This window comes from Drosophila miranda, chromosome XR (genome assembly GCF_003369915.1).
Source record: "Drosophila miranda strain MSH22 chromosome XR, D.miranda_PacBio2.1, whole genome shotgun sequence".
In the NCBI taxonomy this organism is placed as follows: Eukaryota; Metazoa; Arthropoda; class Insecta; order Diptera; family Drosophilidae; genus Drosophila; species Drosophila miranda.
The window spans coordinates 24,559,412-24,581,011 of record NC_046674.1 but is presented as its reverse complement, the minus strand read 5'-3'; the positions used below and the strand labels follow the sequence as shown (position 1 = coordinate 24,581,011).

At 47.8% G+C, this 21,600-nt stretch overlaps 1 protein-coding gene across 2 annotated transcripts in view; it reads right to left on the bottom strand.

The window, feature by feature from the left end:
• The window catches only part of LOC108152962 (Ig-like and fibronectin type-III domain-containing protein 2), a 72,342-nt gene that overhangs the window by 1,973 nt on the left and 48,769 nt on the right, over window positions 1-21,600 (bottom strand). For both annotated transcript variants that reach the window (XM_033386802.1, XM_017282665.2), the window contains exons 3-15: window positions 14,114-14,207; window positions 13,838-14,008; window positions 13,629-13,766; window positions 12,442-13,564; window positions 11,971-12,184; window positions 11,635-11,908; window positions 9,025-9,327; window positions 7,986-8,356; window positions 1,797-1,944; window positions 1,588-1,723; window positions 1,306-1,498; window positions 981-1,227; window positions 238-916 (exon numbers count right to left, since the gene is read on the bottom strand). In XM_033386802.1, coding sequence (XP_033242693.1) covers window positions 238-916; window positions 981-1,227; window positions 1,306-1,498; window positions 1,588-1,723; window positions 1,797-1,944; window positions 7,986-8,356; window positions 9,025-9,327; window positions 11,635-11,908; window positions 11,971-12,184; window positions 12,442-13,564; window positions 13,629-13,766; window positions 13,838-14,008; window positions 14,114-14,207 — 4,091 coding nt within the window. The remainder of the gene's footprint in view (window positions 1-237; window positions 917-980; window positions 1,228-1,305; window positions 1,499-1,587; window positions 1,724-1,796; window positions 1,945-7,985; window positions 8,357-9,024; window positions 9,328-11,634; window positions 11,909-11,970; window positions 12,185-12,441; window positions 13,565-13,628; window positions 13,767-13,837; window positions 14,009-14,113; window positions 14,208-21,600) is intronic.

The following is a 21,600-nucleotide window of genomic DNA, read 5'->3' as shown; positions in this document are numbered from 1 at the left end:
AGAAGGACGGGATGGAAGGCACGAGAGAAGGATAATGAATGTATTGGGTCGGGTGTGCTAAATGGATGAGTCTACTTCCGCTCCGGACAAAAGTGTTTAAGAGCTTAGACAGAGCGTTAGCTTAGTTGCTGGGACGTGTCCGAGCGTGGGATTAAAGCCAAAGCCAAAGCCCAATGGCTTCTGCTTCTGCTTCTGCTCGGTGGAACTTTAACGAGGGATTCTTTCGCTCCAACTCACCTTATAGTCACCTCACTGTCGGACATCACACTGACCACAATGTTCTCCGGGGGTCCCGGCAGGCGATCCCGGTTCTTCTCAAAGCAGCCCACTATAGTGCGGCCATACTGGAGGCTGCAGATCTCCTTGGAGCGCACCGACTCGCCGCGGCACCAGTTGAGGCACTTGCGGGGCACGTGCTCATCCGCACAGCAGGAGCGATGGTCCGATCCATCGGCGGCACACCTCATCAGCTTGTCAAAGTCCACGATGCACTCGGGCTGGTCGGCAATCGCATCGAAGTCCACGTAGTAGCTGCAGGCACTGCGACAGGCCAGGGACACGTTCTGCTCCGCGCAGCACGCGGACACGTTGTGGTTGAGGGCGGGGGTATTACGGATGCGCACGGAGACCGGGGTGGTGGTGTCTCCGAAGGGATTTTCGGCGTGGCAGAAGTAGTCGCCCACATCGTTGGCCTGCAGCTTGTTGATCCTCAGCGACATCGTGTAGATCGAGGGTCGGGACTCGTTCGCCTTGACCGAGATGAAGTAGTTGCCGCCATTGATGACGGGCACTCGGCCATCCTTCTCGCGCCAGAAAATGGTCTTGGGCGCCGGCTTGGAGTCCACGGTGCACCGCAGTTCGATTTCATCGCCCAAAGAGGCCACGGTGATGCCAGCTGCCTGGATCTTGGGAGGGTCTGAGGAAGGAAGAGGACCCAAAATTAGCTGCTTGGAGATCCTCGTATATACCCCATTACTCACAGCAGATATTGACACGGCGCGTCGCCTGCATGGGCACCCCATAGCCGTTGTCCGCATAGCAGGAGACATGCTCCATATCCGCGGAGACGTTGTGAATGACGGTGACCATGTGCCGCGAAGTATCCTGCCGCACCAGATGGCCACCCACGTAGAGCGAAATCGTTGGAGCCGGATTGCCCAGGGCCAGACAGAGGATGGTCATGGAACCTCCCTCGGCAATGTTGTCGGCCGGATGCACAGTGGGGGGCTGGAAGGATGGAGTAGAATAGAATGGCCCCCAGTTATCCCTTAATTCGTCTCCAATTCATTCCGACTAAGAACTCACATCGACGAAGGCCGGCAAGGCGGGATCCGTCCAGGCAACGAGCGTCTCGGAGGGCAGGGAGACACCCCTCTCACCCACCGCCTCCACATAGAGCACATGCTGGGAGCTCGGCTTGAGGCTGTTCATTCGGAGCCAGGCCAGCTTCGTTTCAATCTTAATGAATTGCTCGGCCCGCATCGCCTTGTGATAGACCCTGCATTAAGAGTGGAATAGAGAGAGCGTTAGCTTGGCCGACTGGAGGCACTCCCACTGCCCCGACCCCGACCCCGTCCCCGTCCCCACCTGTAGGTGATGCGCTCATGGGGATGGGCGTACTCTGGCGGCTGCCAGATCAGCTGCATCCATGTGGCACTGTGCGCCACCACAGTCAGCGAGTGTGGTGGCGATGGTGAGCCCCAGGTGGTGCCCTCCCCCTGACCTGCAACGGCACACACAACAGTTAAATCAACTTGCGACTAGATAATCAGGAGCTGGGCTCCAATTCCACTCACCTTCGCGGCTCATGTTGGTGGTGTTCAGCAGCAGCATCGAGGCTGGCAGCGATGTGCCAAATTTGCCGCGCGTCACAACCGTAATGCGGTACAAGGCATTCGATTCCAAATTCGTCAGATCGATACTCGTCTCATTGGTGGTCAATTCCTAAGTGTATAATTGCGTTGAAAAGAGCAAAAAGAGCAGAAAAACAGAAAACAGAAACAGAAGCAACATGAAAAAATGTTAGAGAACTCGAACGAATAAAGTGAGCCAAAAGAATCGAATGGATGCTTTGAATACCCTAGCCTTGACTGCCTTCAATGGGCGAAGTAGAGCGCACGCTCTCTCGATTTCTAGTCTATTTGTTCCGTTAGGACAAAATGTTAATTCAATTGTGGACTTTAGATATGGACATATCGTGCTATCTTTGCCAGCGGTACTCCAAATCATGACACTTTCCCAGGGTACAGATACGCTTAAAGTGAAACAAATTTGACAACGCTCCCCTGGTCTAGTCTGGTGTGGTGTGGTCTGTCCTAGTCTGCTTGTGGCTGTGGTTTGGCTTGATTTCGCTGAAAGACATGTCGCCATGATTAGTACTTTTTGTAATTGCTGCCACGCAGCGCAATTTGCGGTGTTTAGCCCACCAAACGACACCACACCCGGTCCGATCCGGTCCGGTCCGGCAGTCAGTCAGTCGGCTTCCAGCTTCCAGCTTCATACATATATCCGAGGGTCATTCGCTTCATTCCATTGTCCCAGTGCCAGTCCCCGTCCCAGTCAGTCAACTCATCGAGGTCCCTGTCATCCTTCTCCCTCTTCCCCCAATGTCCATGTCCATCTCCATGTCCCTTGCCCACATTGACGTTATTTTGTTTCAAAAGCCATCCACGAAATTGACAGCTATATCTCGGGGCCAGTTGTCTATGCATGGAGTTCGGGCCACGGACACGGACACGGACAGACACTCGACCCCAGCCAAATCTACATTAAAAATCGTTAGCGTAATCTGTTGGTGTTACAGCTTCGTGGGGCATTCGGATGCGCTGCACAGTGCACGGGGGCCAACGAGTGTGGCACATGGATTCCCATCAATGGGATGCATGCAACTATTGAATGACTGACAACCGATGATTGATAACTGATCAGTCCATCAGTAACATAGAATACAAAATCAAATCCAAATATTAATATTCGGGGATACCAAATAATTTGGGTGACATTCTTGGAAGAACCCCCATAGCTCGAATTCCTGGGTACCCTACACCCCGGCCATTCCATTCCAAAACCCATCTCAATCATTTACAAAGGCCCGATTCTCCTGCTGTTTCTCTCTCTCTCTCTCTCTCTCTCTCTTTGGCCCTCTGCTTGTTGTTTTTTTTTTGTAATCTCTTGCAGATGTCGTCGTCGTCGGTGCGGTTTTTGGCCTTTAATTGCATTTTTGGCCGCGTGGCCAGTGCGAAAAAATGCGGCGCGTTAAGTAATTTATTTCGTTTAACGAGTATGGCCGTGCTGTGTGCTGTGCTGTTTGCTTTCAAAAGCAAAGTCAGTTCGTTTCGGGGCTGCATTAACTTGTTTCCATCCACAGCTCGGCTCAGCGTTTCAGCTACTCAAATAATCTGGCTAAAATAATTTGATTTGATTTGATTTGGCGTGCCCCTCTGCGAGTCATTTTCAGTATGTAAGTCAGTGTCAGAATGTCGGGCCAATGTTGGACATCTGCTCGGAGAGCTGTTTGTGTTGCTCGGCAGAAATCGCTAAATATGTTCATACGGGGTTCATCTCGCATTTGGCTAGAGGTTTTTTTTTGTTGCTGTTGTATTTTTGGCCATTTCGGGCCTAGGCTCAGTCGTAAATCTCAATTTGAGTGCGGGGTCCGCTTGGCCTGTCCACGCTGCTTGTGACGGCTCTTGTCAAATACGATACGACCCCATTTAGGAGTGAATCCCAATCCGAATCCCGATCCCAACTCCAGCCAGGGAGTAACCCCTTTTGACACAGGTAGCTAGACAGAAACCCATTTCTGATAAACTATAATTTAGTGGGCAGGGCCCCGGGAGAATAAATTGCCCGGCTCAATACTAATTTCCTTCCATTAGAAACTTATCTAAAACGCATTAAATTCAAACCCCAAAACAGAATAGAGAGCCAGAAGGGCCAAGCGAAAAACGATTTATTAGGCTCTCGAACCAAACCGAACCGAACCGAACCGAACCCAAAGAAAAGCAGAGAAAATGGGTAAAAGAAAAACACTAATAGCAGTCCAAGGACTTTTAGTTGGCCATTTTGTGTGTCACTTTAGCTTTAGTGGCCAGTCCTTCAGTCTTTCAGCCAGTCCAGTCCAGTCCCTTTTTGGGTAATTACATAGCCGCAACTTAAATGTGCCACAATTGGCATGACGAGCGGGGTCCTAGGCTGAATAATTAATGCAGATATCCCGTTGCCGCTCCCTCACCCTCACCCTCTCCCTCTCCCTCTCCCCGCCAGGAATTTAGGTGAGTCCCCAGCAACTACTTGAACGAATAAATATTCAAAATGCTTAGCGCCAAGTCTTGCACGGATATCTCTCTACCTCTCTCTCCATGAACTCGGGGCACACTCCGGCCATAAAACTAGGTCCCTGGTTGCTCATTTAGGAGTTGTCTTGGCCCCGTAGCAGGAGTTGCAGAGACAAAGCACATAATCGCCATAACATAACCCCTTCAGACAGGAGACAGGAGACAGGAGACATGGGACAGGAGACCGGAGGAGGATTCAGGAGGGTGACGATACCTCTTCTATCCCCTCCTCTCCTTCGCAACTGTATCAGAATATTTAATGTTTCTAATTTCTGGCATGGTCGTGGTCGTGGTCAGCTTTCGGGGTCCACCGTCCACCCTCCCCCTCCCCCCCGCAGTCATTTCTTTCCGTTTGCGGTGTATTTTTTGTCAGTGTTGCAGGCTACATTAAAAAGTTTTTTATGGTCGTGTGTTTGGCAGCACAAACAGAACAGCAGAGAAATAAAAGTCAACTCCAACTAACGCGGAGCAGAGCAGAGTGGAGCCGAGCGGAGCAGGCAGAGTGGAGCAGGCAGAGCGGTGGCCCTAAAAATCATCACAAAAGTTACGTCTTTTCGGGAGTCAACGGAGGAATCATTGGAAAAATGCGACTGTCGAGGAAAACCTTCTATTTCCGTTCTCCATTTTCGTGCCCCCTCCCCTATCCGCTCCTAGATGGTACGTAATATCCTGTAGAGTCGAATAATGTTTTTGTGTGCTGTTGATGTCGTTGTGTCGTTGATGTTGATGTTGGTGACACAATGCCGCCGTGCATTGGCGACGAATAGAAATTGCCAAATTATTGGCACTGATTCAATCGGGAAGGGTTGCAGAAGAGGCAGAGTAGGCAGAGGCGGCCGAGGTGGCCCAAGAGGAAAAACAGAGAGGTCTTGGTCTTGGTCTTGGTATTGGCTGGGAAATTACCTTTAATGCTAACATTTTGGTTAGCTTTGGTTGGGTTTTGCTTGGGACGGAGGGGGGACCCATTTACAGATGAAACTGTGGACCGTCCATTAGTCTTGGCCCAGCGGCTGACTACGCCATTTCCATTCATTTACCCATTGATATTTAGCGGAGAGCTGCCGCTCCGGAACAGTATTTCTGACACGTCCAAAAGCAATTAAGTTTGTCCATAAAAGTGTCACACTGAGTCAACGCATTGCAGACTGCGGCGATAGCCATGAACCTATACGATATATACGATACCATAACCCATCCGGTCGGGTGGCGGAGCGGCAGCCGGGGCCGCGGAAGATCTGCAGAGAGGCGCGTTTAAACCATTTGACACCACCAGGCGGTGGCAGCAGCAGCGCAAAAAACTGAAACTGAAAAGCATTTAAGCCAAGCCAAGCTAGCCCCAAGTTAAGCCAACAACAACAGCCGCAACAGCTGCGTGCCCTGCTGACCAAAGCAGCCAAACAAAACCCAGACCATCGCCATCGAAGAGGGCGAACGAATTTTCCCGCAACACCAGCAGCAACAACAGCAGCAACAAAAAGAAGAAAAGGAAAAACTGCGAAGCAATGCTGACACCACACGGTATCTCCCATATCGATTCGTTTTTCGGTCTAGTGATGGCCGCGTGATGGGAGATACGCAAGCAGATTCCAGAGGATCTCTCTTTGAGGGGAATTCTCAAGAAACAACCGATTCACAGTGGATGATGGTGTTCATAGAACTCCTCTGCCGAGAAGGATCTTCCCTTATCGATTCTGGGTGAAGAACTATCGGTATGTAAAGGGTGGTGGAAAACGATCAGCCAGCACCAGGGGTTCGATTGTTTTTCAAGCACGCGCTCATCTTCCATCGATGCGGAGGCTTTGGGGGCATCATTGGCAGGTCGTCGTGGTCAGGTTGAATATGGCCCCTCCCCCGCAGCCGCACCGGGCATCAGCTCGGCCACCATCGACCCCACGTTAAATACATTTCTGTGCGCATCAACACGCGACAAACTCTTGGCAGCGTTGTTGCTTTTGCTGCTTTTGCTGCTGTCGTATTTTTTAGCATTTGCAACTTTTTCGAGGCCAATAACTCTGTGGATGGCCATGATGCTGCACCAGCAACAACAACAGCAACAACAACGGCAACAGCAGGCCCAGCTGCCAGCAGTGCGCGTTGATGTGTGACAACAGCAGCCAATAACTACAGCAACAACAACGCCAAATATTACATTTGCAAAAACAAACAAAAATTACAACAACAACAGCAACAACAACACGAACAATGCCAATGGCAAAGCTCGAGCCAACTTTGGTCCGTTGTTTGGTTTGGTTACTCTTTACTCGTTTTATTTTTTGTAGTTTCTTTTTTTAGTTGCGTTGGATCGCCTGCATTTTTTCCAGTTTATAGTCACGTTTTCACGTTGCCCATGCATATGGCGTCCATAAGCCCCCTAGTACCTAGTACGCACCAGTTCGCACCCTGCCCCTCTTCAGGCATCGACGAGCTGGCGTCAAAAACTTTACCCATAGCTTCGTATCAAAAGCTCCCAAAGCTAACAGCTCCCATCCGCAGCCACAGCCACAGCCACATCCACATCCACATCCCCCCTTTGGACAGAGTTCAAAGATTATTACATTGAATTGGATTAGCGATGGCTGACCAATAAAAAAAAGTGCTTATATATAAATATATTTCTACGAGAATGTATATGTGTGTATGTAGGGTGAATATATTTTGGTTGGAGAGGATTGCAGTGGAAATTTGGTCGAAGAGCGGGAAGAATTTCAATTGATTTCATTTGGTGGATAAACAATGGCCGTCGATATATGCATTTAGTGAGATTTACTCGGTGGTTGAAGATTTAAATAAATAATTGAATAAGTGGCTTAACTGGCTCAACGGGCAAACATTGCCCATACGACATGCGGTATGACATTGTGACATTGAACCACTCTGCATCTGCAGTTGAACTTATACTTTTGAAGCACCCCAACCCCAACCCCAACCCCACCCCAATCGAAATGGAGGTGCTGGAAGCGCGACTGTTTTTCGCTTATTAATTGTGTCAGATATGTTATTTTCAGAGCTGTCGTAAACAGGTTTCGTATTCCTAAATATTCACAGAAATATATGGCTTCAAATAAATCCACTCACAGTCAAGCCATTCTAAATGTGTCTGTGCGTTCATCCGACACTAATAGCAATAGAGATCCGTTGATATGGTTGGATTTTTAAGAACTCAAAGGGGCCCAAGAGCTGGACGTCTCATTCTCATACTTTTTGAACAGATTTCTCCAGGCTTTGCTGGAAGCTAGTTCGAACTTCTGTTCATTAACTCGTCGGCACATTCGGCTGGCAGTGTTCCCCAAGCCAAAAGTTTTTGGAAATGGTTATTGTCCTGCGTCGGACTGGCACTCAGACAAGGCAATTTGTAAGCTCTTTTCAATTCCATTGGCACTCGAAATATATAATGTCAGCATTTTGGCCCCAAAAGGCAAATCGTAATAAGGACCGCCTGCCAGGCCCAGGCCCCATGCTGTAGGGCCAGACCCCAGTCCCCATGCAAATGAAGTGCTCCATTGTGTCTCCAATCCCGATGGAGGAACCTTTTGCCAAGCCAGTCACAGGTGCGGGTAGAGGGACGGAGGAATGGTAGTGATGGTAGGATAGTTTTGGGGGAAAAGTCTGTGTGTGGAGTGTCTATTGTCCATCCAGAAATATACTCACATTTTCCAATTTGGCAACTGTCTCGTACATGGTCATGTTATTGACTCTGCCATACTGCACAATAAAATCAATATCCTCCGCTTCACTTGTGGCATCGCCGATGGACGGCTCCTTGGCTGCATCCGCTGGTGCGGCCACCTCTCCGGTCACAGCCACAGCTCCAGCTGCCAGCTCGTCGCCGGTTACCATATCACCTGGTGATGTGCTGCTGCTGCTGCTGCTAATACCACTGCTGCTGCTGCTGCCATTGCTGCTGCTGCCATTGCTGCTGCTGCTCTCCACATCGGGCGCTGTCCAGGCCAGACTGAGGCTGGTCTGGTTCACAAATGTCGCATGCACATCTTCGGGGGGTCCGGGAATGTTCTGTGTGCCTGGGAGACAGAGAGATGGTGTTTTGTTTTATAATGCAACTTTAATTGGCCAATATTGGTTTTGTCTGCCATGCTGTGGTTGGTGCGCCCTAAAGCACTGCCCAAATAATTTAGCGCACAATGGCGTGCAACAGTGCGTATGCTCGACGTGCACAGACACGCAATTGAACAAACAGAATTAGCTGCAAACACAAGCCCCAGCAAGCAGGCAGGCCCGGACAAAGGACCATCACCAGCACCAGCCCATCGATAAACAGAAAGACAAACACAGACACACAACGGACGGGGTGTGCCCAGAAACCCAGTGACTGCAGCAGGAGCTGCGACTATGACTGTAACTGTGAACTGAGACTGTGCTGCATTCACAGTGATGGGCTTTGGCCGAAGTTGTTGCAGGAAAGTGCGCCTAATATTGGGATAATGATTCATCTCTTCACATCTTGAAGGCGCACACATCTTTCACTTCATTTAACTCGGAAAATCTGTACAATTGCTGCATTTCCCAAGTGGAGATTGGCAGTCTGCCCACTCTTGAATCGAGCTCTTCCCTTCATTCACGTTCATTGCAGTCACAGCTGTGCTCATCACCAGTACAGCAGTACGTATTCGGAGGGAGATACAGGCACAGATATAGACAGGTTCTGGCAGCTGCCATGACTACAACTTACCTTCCTCAAAGCATTGCAGAATGTTCCCGGCATATGATAAACAATCGGGCACACTGCCTGCTCCCGTCGTTGATGCTCCAGCTACTGATGATGATGATGATGATGATGATGCAGATGTTGAGGCTGCTCCGGCTCCTGCTCCGCTACTGGCGCTATTTGTTGCAGCAGTTGCTGTTGCCGATTTGGTGGTCAGTGCAAGTGGCATGACGCCGCGGCAGAGGGGCATACAGGCGTTAATGACGCCGCGTCGACTGCAGCACGGACTGTGATCACGTCCGCCAGCTGCACAGCGTGCCAGTATGGCTAGGGATAGGAAAACTTGGTTAATATCGTGGCTGAATTTGCATAAACTACCAACTGCCAACTGCCTCCCCGCCTGCCTGCCACTCAGTTACGGCTCATTGTTCTCTGGGACGGAGATACTCGCATTAGCAAATGTTATGGTTCATTTTGTGACATGAAGTCATCAATTTACAAATTTACTCCCTAATACCCGCCACTCTAAAGGATTTCCCATGAGTCAACAACTTGGACCAATTTACAGGAAATTAACCAAAAGATTCCCCATCATGGGCAAGACAAGGTGATTGGGGATGATTCTGCCCAGTCATCTTTCGGCCGAAGTGGCTATTGAATTATTTTGATGGAGAGTATCTTTGTTGGCTGGTGTTTTCCGACGACTAAAATGTGTAACATTTAAAGTGTAGCTCTTAAATATTCACAGTCACAAAATTTTCAGAAATAAATCAATGTTAAAATAATCAATAGGTTGGCTTTTCTATACAAGGGACCCCGCATTGTTTCGTCATAGTTCCCAGTTCACTCAATTATTGTGCTGCCGAAAAAGTCTTTTTAGATTCGTATACCCCTGAAGAGGTTATTTTAAATTGGGGCTGTTTCGTCTCATAGAAAAACATCTTTAACTTTAAATCTTTGCTGATAATTCAACCGAATGTTCACATTTTTGTAGCGTGTTTCTTGCACAACTCGCACAGATGTTTCAGATTTATTTGTCTCTAAATACACTTTCAAACTTTAAAACAGAAATACAATCGACAACAAGTTGCTTAAAAATAAAAAACAAATTTTCTGCATAAGTTGCTAATATACTTCCGAAAAGGAAAGAAAGCCATCCTACTATGGTCTGAGAAATTACATTCTGGAGGCTTCAAAGTAGAACGTCCGATGACGACGAGCACAGGGGAATGGTTGATGAAAACCGCCGTTACCCAGACGACATGTCGACCAGGACCAAGAACACCACGAAATTCGAGGTAAAATTGATGCTGGCAAAAACATATAAAATATATAAAAAGTCCACTTTCGCCACTTCGATGGGGTATCCTGGTTTGCACAGTGACAATAATTAATCAAAATACTTTGGCTGAAGATTTAAATAAATAATTGAATAAGTGGCTTAACTTGTCCAACGGGCAAACATTGCCCATACGCCATGTGGCACGAAATTGGGATGATATTCAACCACTCTGCATCTGCAGCTGAACTTGCCACTTCGATGGGGTATCCTGGTCTGCACAGTGACAAATTTTAATCGAAATATTTGTTATTGGTATTATTTGACTTTATATAAAAACTATACCAACAAAAAAGTTGTTCTCTATTTTGAAAATTAACATTTTTTTCTACATACATATTCTTTAAAAGTCGATTTATGTATGTTATATTACTCTAGAAGCTATGGATTTTTTCCTGCTAGATTTGTAAGTTCACCCACTGTGCTACCACCTAAAGATATCTGGATATATGGGAATATTTAATGGAAAGAGACCTACCAGTGTACATCTTTTATCAGTGGCCAAATGTTATTGGAGCTACATTGGGATATGAGGCCATTTCCACCGTATAGACCCGACCTTGCATCAACAGATTATTATTTGATTCGCTCTATTCAAAATCAAACCAAAACACCACTTGACCCAGTTTTTTTGGCGATAGAAATGGGAATTTTCACGAGCTCGGAATTGTGTGGATGGACAAAATGGTCGAGCAAAACGGCCAGTCCATAATCGATGAATCTATTATACTTGTGCAAAAAATCAGCTTTAAATTTAAGTAAATAATTTGAAATAACCTTAAAGACCAGCCTCACTGACAAAGGTATTACAGGCAGAGTTCGCTGATGAAAACATTGTACGAATATCCTATCAAAAGATAGGCAGATAAAGAGTCCTCCTGTCTGTCTGTCTGCCTGTCTGGCTGTCTGCCTGCCTGCCATTTTGGCCATTGTGTGCGACTAATTAACTAAAAATTGATTTGCATAAGTACGAAAAATTCATTATGCCCAATGACAAGAGTATCCACTTAATATTCCAAATTGCATCGGCAAACGATACGAAACGAAGCGAAAACTGCAAAAAGAGCTCATTAAATTAACAAAAAGTCCCAACCAGGGCAGAACAATAGGCCTGTTCTCCCGTCTCCCTTCCTACTTCCCACTCCCCACTCCCCCCTCCCGGTGCGAGTACGAGTAGGAGTATGTCCCTGGTCCCCTATAGATATCCTGGCACTAATTAGTGTTTTCAGTGTGTAAGCACTGGAGGAAGACGGGAAGGGGATGAGATGAGACCCAGTCCTGGAGATGCTACTTACGCATTTGTGCCCGACATGCTGGACCTAGGCGCTCAATGTCCGACAGGCGAATGTTGTAGGAACAGAGTGGGGCGCACTGGGGCAGCAAACCCGAGGCTTGGCAACACGTTGTCATGTTATATCTGGACGTCGGGGCCTGGACGGGCTCGGCGGGCTGGGTGCGGGTAATCAGGCGCGGCGACGGCTCGCTCTTGCCGTACGCATTTATTGAGACCACATAGAACTCGTAGTAGATGTCCGACTCGAGGCCCTCAAGTATCAGTGGTGGCTGGCGCTGCGGAGCTTAATGAATTAGCCAAACAACAGGAGGGAGGAAATTTACTGGGGATAGGATACCTTTTCCACAGTCAGATAGTCATCGCCCACACCGAGACGGCGGAACTTGACATGATATGTGCTGACCGTGTCGGCCAGGCGCTTCGGCTTATTCCAGTCCAAAATCACAAAGTTGTCCGTCTTGGCCACCGTTCGCAGCTTGGATGGGGGATCGGCCAGCACGCCATATCCCTGGAACAGGCAGCTGCTGTACTCGGACATGAAGCGCAGGCATCTGCACGAAAACAGACAGAACAGAACTGTAATTGGCATTTGGTAAAAACTCGCTCCACACAGCGGCGTCATTAGCAGGAATTCCAAAATGAGTGCCTTCAAATCCCTAGATATGTAAAGTGATTGGAGGAATCTATGTAGGTGATGGGGATGGGAGGATTTGGGCCTAATTGGTTAATCAATTCATTGCAGGGGATGCAGAGATGGATTACAAATATTGGTGTGATGTATACTGGATACCTAAGTGCCAGGACTTACTTGAACAAACTAAAGTCCAGGGACGTCAGCTTGCCAGCACACAGTGGAAAGCAGGCGGAGGGAATGCCCCGAGAGCGACAGCAGGCCGTATGATCAATGTTGTTCGCCAGACAGGTAAAGGTGATGTTCGACCAGGGGGCACAGACCATGAAGTCGGGCAGCGTGGCCAGATCGGTTTTCTGCGGATCGCACATCTTGTCCAGGCACATGCGGTGGGTCATGCCATTGTCCTCGCAGCACTGCCGGATGTCGGGCAGCGTGGGCATCATCTGTTTGTCGGTGGTGCCGGCCCGTGACTCTGCGGCCGAGGCACTCGTGTGGGTGAAGAAGCGCAGCCGCTCGCTCGGCAAGCTGGACCCGAACTCGTTCACAGCCGTCACGATCACGGCGTACATGGTGAGCGGGGTGAGGCCGTCGAGCTTCAGCTGGGTCTGGTTGGCGGGCACATTGTGCAGGGCCACAGACTCCGCCGAGTCCGCGGCCGTCCTGTGGACGATCTCGCCGCTCAACTCGTCCTCGTCGAAGCTGTGCAGGGTAGTCACGTTTACCGTGTAGCTGGAGACACGGTCCGTGAGCTTCTCCGGCGCCGTCCAGCCGATGCTCACGCTCGTCTCGCTGACGTTCTCGATGGTCACGAAGATGGGCATGCTCGGAATCAGCTGGACACCCTTTAGGATGCACTGCAGACCGCTGAGCGTGTGCTGGACACAGGAGACGCGCGTCTTCAGTCTGTCCGTGAATGGCGTGTACTCGCCCCGACACATGTCCTGGCACAGGTCCGGTATTTGCTTGTCCACGCAGCAGGGCACGTGATTGCGTCCGTCGGCCATGCAGCGCACTATGCTGGGGAAGTCCTTCTCGCAGGCCTCCGGATCGATGCCCGTCGTCCCGTCCAGGATGTTGTGTACGTTGCAGAAGCCCATGCACTGGGCCGAGACATTTCCGCGCTCGCAGCATTCTGTGAAGTCGTGGGTCACCAGCGGGGCCACCTGGCTGGGCCGCCAGAAGCTGCGATTGTCCTGCGCATCAAGCGGCGGGGGCAGCAGGAACACGTCACTCGACTCGGCCGCGGACACATCCGTGCCATTGGTGGGCCCTCCTGTCGACGACTGCAGCTGCTTGACTATTGGGCAGATGGTGGTCAGCTTAAATTGGATGGGGAGGGGAATGGGAGGCTCCTCACTCACCTGTCAGTATGTGGATGCTGCGGAGGACAGGATCGGAGTTGAGCTCACATTTGTAGGCCCCCGAATCGCCGGCCTTGAGATTCTTGATCAAAAGCACCCAAACCTCACCGCCCGTCTCCAGATTCTTACCCTTTGGATCTGAATGGCAACACCAAATAATTGTGGTCGGTTACTGTTCTTGGGGGTTCGTGTGATGCATTAGGACTTACTCTCATCGTGCAGGATGCGCACACGATGATCCTTGGTTACCCGCACTGTGCCGGCGGTCAGAATCTCGTCACCCTTTTTCCATATCACTGTATTGTTGATGGAGTTCTCAGACACGACACAGGTTAACAAAGCATCCTTGCCTTCCAAGATAATTGATGGGCCGCCGGTTCCTACGAGACGGTAACGCACACATTGTTTACTCAAGGACAAAGGACAGCAACGAGAGTTGCTCGTAAGGGGTCAAATTCATTCGATTATATCGTTCGTTGACTTACCAATAGGCACACCAGACTTAACATTCTTTAGTAGCACACATATCGTTATTACATGAACCAGTAGAAGCCTGAGCATTATTCCTTGTAGGATCCCCTGCAAGCAGACCATATAAATCGAAAAATTAAAGTCAACTTTAAAGAGGAGACCCATGGAAGAAGTTTCCACTCAAAACAACGAATATTTTTCAATCATTTTCAAGAGCGGAAAGGAAACATTCTGATATTGCAATAAATGGTCAGGTCAGGTGGAGCGCCAGAGGGGTGACAGGATGGTGGGGGTGGGGCAGATGGTCGACCTGGGAAATGCAGCCAATTGGGACCATTGGACGAAAGTACGAAAGAAGGGAATGATGCCTTCATCCACAAAACAGCTGGAAGAAGCGTCGCTTTGGCCCTGGTCTCCCATTGGTGTTGACGTCAACGTTGCCCCGAACATTTGATGTTTGAAAAATAACATCCAGGAAGCTACAACAGCCCCCTCCCCACTCCCCATTCCCCACTCTCCTCTCTTTCAATACTTGCTCTCCCCAATGGTTTGGTTACCTGTTCGTTTATGGCCAACGTTTTTGGATTTTTGTTTAAAAATTCGAACGAGTTTCGCTCTTCTCCCTTTTTGAATACCCAGCATTCGTCGAGTACATGGGTGTATGGCATTCGAAGGTACTACATTTAATATCTAACCTATTCAATTATGTTATCTTTAGTTCAATTATATATCGTTCTTGCCAGCCACCATATGATCACATGCGAGTGCGATGGAGATTTCTTTCGATTGCTATTACTGGGTATCCAACAGTTGGACTGTTTTCAACTAAAACCTTCTTACTTTTTGTTCTTTTTTTTGCGTATCGTTGATAAAATGTTTAACATTGCAATGGCAGTAGAAGGTTGGGCTTGACTGGCAGTGGGTGGGTGCCACCCGCAGGAGGGAGATTTGTTGAAATTGGTTCGTGCATTCCCAGAGAGGTGCTTGGGCACCTCTGAAGTTAGCTCTGTGTGGGTGTGTGTGTGCGTGGGCTTTTATCTGTGTGTGATCACCATGAACGTGAGCGCGTAACTGAGAATTTGTTGGCAGTTTTAGCGACAATTCCACGGGCATTCCATGCCAGCGGCGCGGCGCACACTGCCAGAAAATGCGTGTGGCTGGTGCACCAGTATTCAATTACAGAATCGGTCAATCGATTCCACCTGAACGCTCAGTGTAGACTGCAGACTGGCGGAACTTCCTCTGCAGCTGGCCATGTCCAGGTGCGGCCGTCGTCCATGACGTTTATCGTCAACATTGCCAGAGGGGGCCCTCTGCCCCCATCGGGCTGACAAACCGCTTAGCCGCCTGGCAGCGATGGCATTTGTTTGGCCATCATTGCGACGGGCGCTTCACCCCCACCCCCACCCACACCCACACCCGATCGACCCCTGCGTAATGTCACTTGTAGGGTATCGGAAGGGTCTAACTGCAGCTCAACAACAATAGCCAGCGGAGCTGTATTCGGGGTCGGGGCCGGGGCCGAGGCCGAGGCCTGGGACTGGGGCTGGGTTTTTGGCGGAGGGGGGACGGAGACGGGCACGGGGCGGAACTGTACCTGCCTTTGTGCGCATCGAGCGCATTTCAAATTGAATTTACAAAGTGCGAACGCAGGGCACGCACTTGGCCGCACACAGAAAAGCTCAGAGCTGGTGTCGTGACACGGCATCCTACCCGGAGAGAGAAGATTGAGTTACAGCCAGGCAGTCAGGCAGGCAGGCAGCCAGGCAGGCAGCCAGGCAGACGCACACACAGCATCACCTTTTGTCCCAGCCATCCCATTCATAAATTTCACCAGGAGGAGAGGGTTCTCTGGGCCCTCAGTCTTGGCGCGAGCTGCTCAATTGTAAAAGTGACAAATTTGATTAAATTATAGCGCTATTGCAAAACGATTTATCTTTCGCTGCACTTTGCCAGGCCATGCTCCGTGCTCCAAGTCATGGAATCTCTTTGCCACCCACTTAATTAATTGTTTTTGCTTTTGCTCTCTTGCTCTCTTGCTGTCGCTGTCGCTGTTTCTGTTGCTGTTGCTGTTGCTCTCGCTGCCATTTTCCGCACATTCATCCAGACACGCACATACCCACACATATGTATGTATGTATGTGCGTCACGCTGTTGCCATCTATTTGTCTTCATCCACCCACTCTGCATCCTCGTGCCTCCCCCCTTTATGCCACCGTGTCGTTACGTCTCGTCTTGTGTTGTGCTGTGTTGTGTTGCGTGTCTGTCAACGTTCAGCTCGTTGACGTTGTAAGTAAATTGTATAACGTGGCGTATGTGTAATATGATATGCATGCTTCGATTCTGAGCGTTGCGCTCTGTTTGGGACTCTCTTGAGGGCTTTGCTTGGTTCCGTTCTGTTCTGTTCTGTTCTGTTCTGTTCTGCCCTGTTCTGCTCTTCTCTGTTTTGCTCTGCTCGTTGAAGATGATGTGGTAATCAGTTTTGATTTTATTAGCACAACAGCAACGGAGAAAGCTGCCACTCACCCGCACGCCACACGCCGCACGCCGCACGGAGCGGTATGCGTCTTAAATATTTTTTATGGTACGCTTCCCTGGGCTTTCCTTCCGCTGCTCCCCACCGCCTTGTCAAGTGGCACACATCAATGCCATCTTGCCACGCCCCCCTCCTGCCGGCTTGGGGGCTTTGATGCAAGAGTCATAATTGTTAATGAAATTACTTATACGTTTTTGACTTAAGCGGTAAATGGAGCGCTTAGTTGACTGCTTTAATTAAATTTCGGTGATTGGCAATGTGTCAGAGGGCGCAGCGCCACGTAAAAATGTTGCAAGCTCGAGTCGAAATTTTCTCTCTCCGTCTCCGTCGCCCTAGCGAAATGTGTAAAATCCTAATTAATTCAATTTGTCAGCAATTCAAGCCAATTACGTTTTAATCAATGTAAATGCTGGATTTTCCTCAGATGTTAATTTGAAGGTGGTACAAAGGCATGTTCTGTTTAATATTTGAACGGGAAATGGTTCAAGGAAGTTTTCTAGTAGATAAAAGTTGCAAATTAGCACGTACCCCGGACTAGGGGAAGATAGACTATAGATAAAACACTATATGGTGCGAAGGTTCTGTAGAACGGATCACAGTATGAAGGGAAAGTTATGCTGCTCAGTGATCGGTACCACATTCGGATAGCTTGGATTCACTTCACTATGAAAAACCCATTGCTAAGCAATTCCCAAGAAACTCCACGAAACATTCATTAAGTGCATAAATTAGCATATCTCCATCTCCAGCGTATCTGTGCGTTGGGAACTTTTTTGTGTGTTTTATTACTCGATATTTTCCGGCCAGTCCCCGTCACTAATTAAGGAAGTAAGCACACACATTAATGATAACGCGGGGACACCCCTCTCTCCGCTCAAGGTAAATGAGCCAAACAAAAAATAAAATCCCGAAGAAAACAAGAAAAAACAAGGAAAAGGGAGCCCAAAAATAGTCCCCAAGAAGACATCATAAAAGGACCCGACCCCAGCAGCACATTAAGTAAATTAAACAAAAGAACAAAAAAAAAATACAAAAAATAGGAAGAGTGTGGAGCTGTGGAGCAGTGGAGCCGTGAAGTGAGCAAAAAGAAAAGGACATTTACACATTCTTTTATAACATGGCCAAGACAGACAAATGACAGCCGGGACAAGGTGGGAAGGACGCCAGGACAACAGGCAGGACGGAGGGGCCGGGCAATTGCCCGACCAGATATACTTCATGATAAATAAAATACACCGCAAAACATTTTAAAAGCCAACCGACAACACTTTCCACTTTGCTGCTAATTTAAAGTTAACACCAAAAAGTCGCAGCCACTAGGAAATGGTAAACTTAGAGACTCAGCGCAAAGTGATGCTGGAAAAAAGGGAACGGGAACGGGAACGGGGCGGCTGCTGCCCCATCGAGGGTTGCCACAGCTGACACTCCAACTGTCTTCCTGTCGTCTGTCCGTCTGTCCATTCTGACCAAGTCTGTCCTGTGTCTGTGTCCGTGTCAGCCTGTGTGGGGCTTTGGCTGGGACTACTTTATGGCCTTTGCTTTGCTGTTGTGCTTTTCTTGCAGAGGGTATTATAATTGGCAGAGGCATTATAGTGCTGGTCAAAATTTGCACTCCTCTCAAGAAAGTACTACTCTCCACAGTACTTCGCTCCGACTCCGTCCCTCCCTCCGTCTGGCTTGGATCTATACAAAAGTAGAATCTTAGTTTTTCAATAGGCAGTTGGAATCACCAAGATTGATTCATTGTGTATTATAGCCGCCTTGGGATTAATTGGATTTTGAGCAGCTTTCAACTCAGCAACAAAGCATCAATGGAAATGAATTAAAACTCAACGAAAATCCCTGATGTAAGATTATTGTTCGATTTCCTACATTTTTATATATATATTTTTCTTTAACTATCGTAACAGGGCAACACGAGATCAGTTGTTCCAAGGAAAAGTTAAGGCAAATTAAAGTATCAATTTTCAATCAGAATACTGAAGGCCCTTTGGTTACGGCCAGGGTATTTCAAGGTTCGGCAAACCAGCTTTGCAAGTTCTTTTTTTTTGTGTTTTTTTTTTTTTTGTTTTCTTGTTTTTGGGTCCGTTTTTCCTGTTTGGTTTGTTGAGCAAGGTAATTTTTCTTAATTACCGCAAAATGTTTACCTTGTTGCTTGTGTTTTGGCTCTGCCAGTTTTCTGTGTGCGTGCGTGTGTGTGTGTGTGTGTATATTTTTGGGGAAACCCAGATAAGGTCCGCATCCCTCATACAACCCATAGATTCTGCACTCTTGTGTAAAGGTGTAAAATATTTTCCAACAACAACAACAACAGAAACAGCATCAACAAGACGTTACATTGTTATGGTTTGGTGTTTTTAAGCAGCTTTGTCCCCCCACTTCCCCCTTTATCACCTGTTCGGTGCCATACCAAAGACCCCAGAGCCAGTGCCAGTGCCAGTGCCAGTGCCAGTGCCAGAGCCAGATGCAGACCCAGTCCCAGTTCGTTTTGATGTTTTCACACGCCCCGAAGGAGAGAAGAAAAAAAAAAGAAGGGGCAGCAGCAAAAAGTAAAAGTGTTGCATACTTACCAGCGGCGACAAGCTCTTAAGCAGAGAGAGACAGATATAAATGAACAGAGGGAGATGGCGAGACAGAGTGAGAGAGAGAGAGAGAGAGGGCAAGGTGAGTGCGGCTGGGCTCTTGAGCTGAGGTAAGGTAAGCCGGAGAGACCTACAAAACACACACTTTTTCTAATGGCAAACAAAAATTGAAACTAATGTTCATAGCTATGCATATTTCTGTTGCTGCTTGTGTTCTTGAACTTGACTAAAAAGAGAAGACCAAGAACAAGAACAAGCAAAAGAACAAGAAAAAACACTGTCAACCTTTTTCCGTCCGCTCTTTGTAGTTGGGGGAAAGGTAAAAGAATGCTTAGGCCTTTTGTTGGCTTTTCCTGTTTGCTGTTTCAGGCGGGGGTAGAAAATATGATAATAAACCGACAAAAAATTACTCATACGCAGTGTGTGTGGGTGTGGGTGTGGATGTTGGTGGGAAAAGTTGTGTAAAACTTTTAGGCAGAGCGATAAGGCGACAAAAGCCCAACTGAAACAACCACAGAAAACTTTATGTTGTGTTTGCCTTGTGGCTTAGACCAGGTCCAAGCAGAGCGGACACACATATATGCTCGTGCTTAAATATAATATAATATAAATGTTAGCTTTGGAGCACAAACACCTTGATTAAAGACTTGATTTGTGGGAATGCTCGCTTGTGGAGATGGAGATACACAAATTATCACAAATTTATATTAAGAACATCCACGGACAGGCTTCAGAGTTAAATTATTCAGATGCCTTTCTGCCAAAAGTTTGTAATTAAAATTAATAGCGAGTACTGGGGGAAAACCGCCGACAAGAGCCAAAAGCAACCGCGGAAATCGGCTTGCGGCATTAAGCTGCCAAAGGAAGAGGTTCTGAACAAAAAAGAAATTTGTTTTGGCATTAAAACAAAATCAACACACCTCAATGTAAAAATCTCCCAAAAGAGGCATTAAAAAAAGGTGGCACAGAGCGGCACAGATGCTGGGAACGGCGAGAGAGCCAAGCCCGGCCAACAACAAAGGCCCAAAGCATAATGAACAATAACAATACGAGTATGAACAAAAACAGAAGGCGGAAGAATGTTTTGGAGGAACGAATGGAATAGCGGATGACCAGCACAGCATTCAATCTCCTGTGACTTCAATTCAACCCAAAATACTATGAATATATTGCCAAAATTGTACTCGAGCTTAATTGGATGTGTTTTGCTTTAAATTTTTGATTAAACATCAAAAATACAAATTCGATTTTTCTCTTCTGAGGCCTCGGTATTTGTATTCCCTCTTTATTCCTTTCCTGCCTTGGCAATGCATCCGATCAAATTTCTCAGAGTGCGGATAATTGCAAAAGGTATACATATGTAGACATCCTCGAAACCCTTCTTCCCAGCAAATACAGCGCCTAAAAATGGCTCTCAAAATATAACAATAACAGAGGCAGAGGCATTAAACAAGTATGCCACAAAAAAAGGAGAATAAAGTAAAAAAAAAAAAAGGAGAGATAGGAAAAAGATTTACTTTAAAATATATTTACATATGCAAATGCCAAGAGGGCGGTGGGGCTTGTGGGGGGCTGTGGGGGCTGTGGGGGTGAGTCTAAGCAAGCATGTGAGTATTTGTAAATCTGGCATAATTGCATGCGTCTGTGCCTGTGTATCTGTGTGTGCATGAGTGTTTTTCGGATTGTTTATTTTGTTTGCACATTTCGCTGCGCAAAGAAGCAAAACTTTTTATGCATTTTTTTATCCACACACATACATAATTCGCCTTCGAGCGTAAATGCACAATAATAATAATAGCAACAACATCAAAAACAGCCATAACAATCACAAAAAAAAGGAGCAGCAGCAGCACAAACAGTGACAACAATGCCTCAACAATTCTCAATGTTGGAGGCAACAACACAAAAGCAAAAGAGGCAGCAGCCACACAAGCCCAGAACAGAGCAGCGCAGAGCAGAAGGATGGCCCAATCCCCATCCAACCAAAACGAGCAGAACCCACCAGACCCAACAGAACCAAGGAACTGCCAGGTCCAGCTACAGCTTCAGCTACAAGGACAGCGACAACGACAGCGACAGCTACAACATTGATTTTACATTTCCGCCGCTTTGCTTGCTAACTTCCGCTGCTGATTCTGATTCTGCTGCTGCTGCTGCTGCCTCTGACTAGCGTTGCACTTGGCATGACAGCATTTTTGTTTCATATCCATGTGCCACAATGGCACATATGCACATCCCCCACTCCCCCACAACAGCTCGCATAACAGCACCGTGCCCCCTCAGTGCCATGCAAAAAAGAGGGTTTCGGCGTCTGATTGCAGGCTTTGCCTAAAGTAAACGACATTTGCACTTCGGTGGCAAATAAAGATGCGAAAACTAAAGA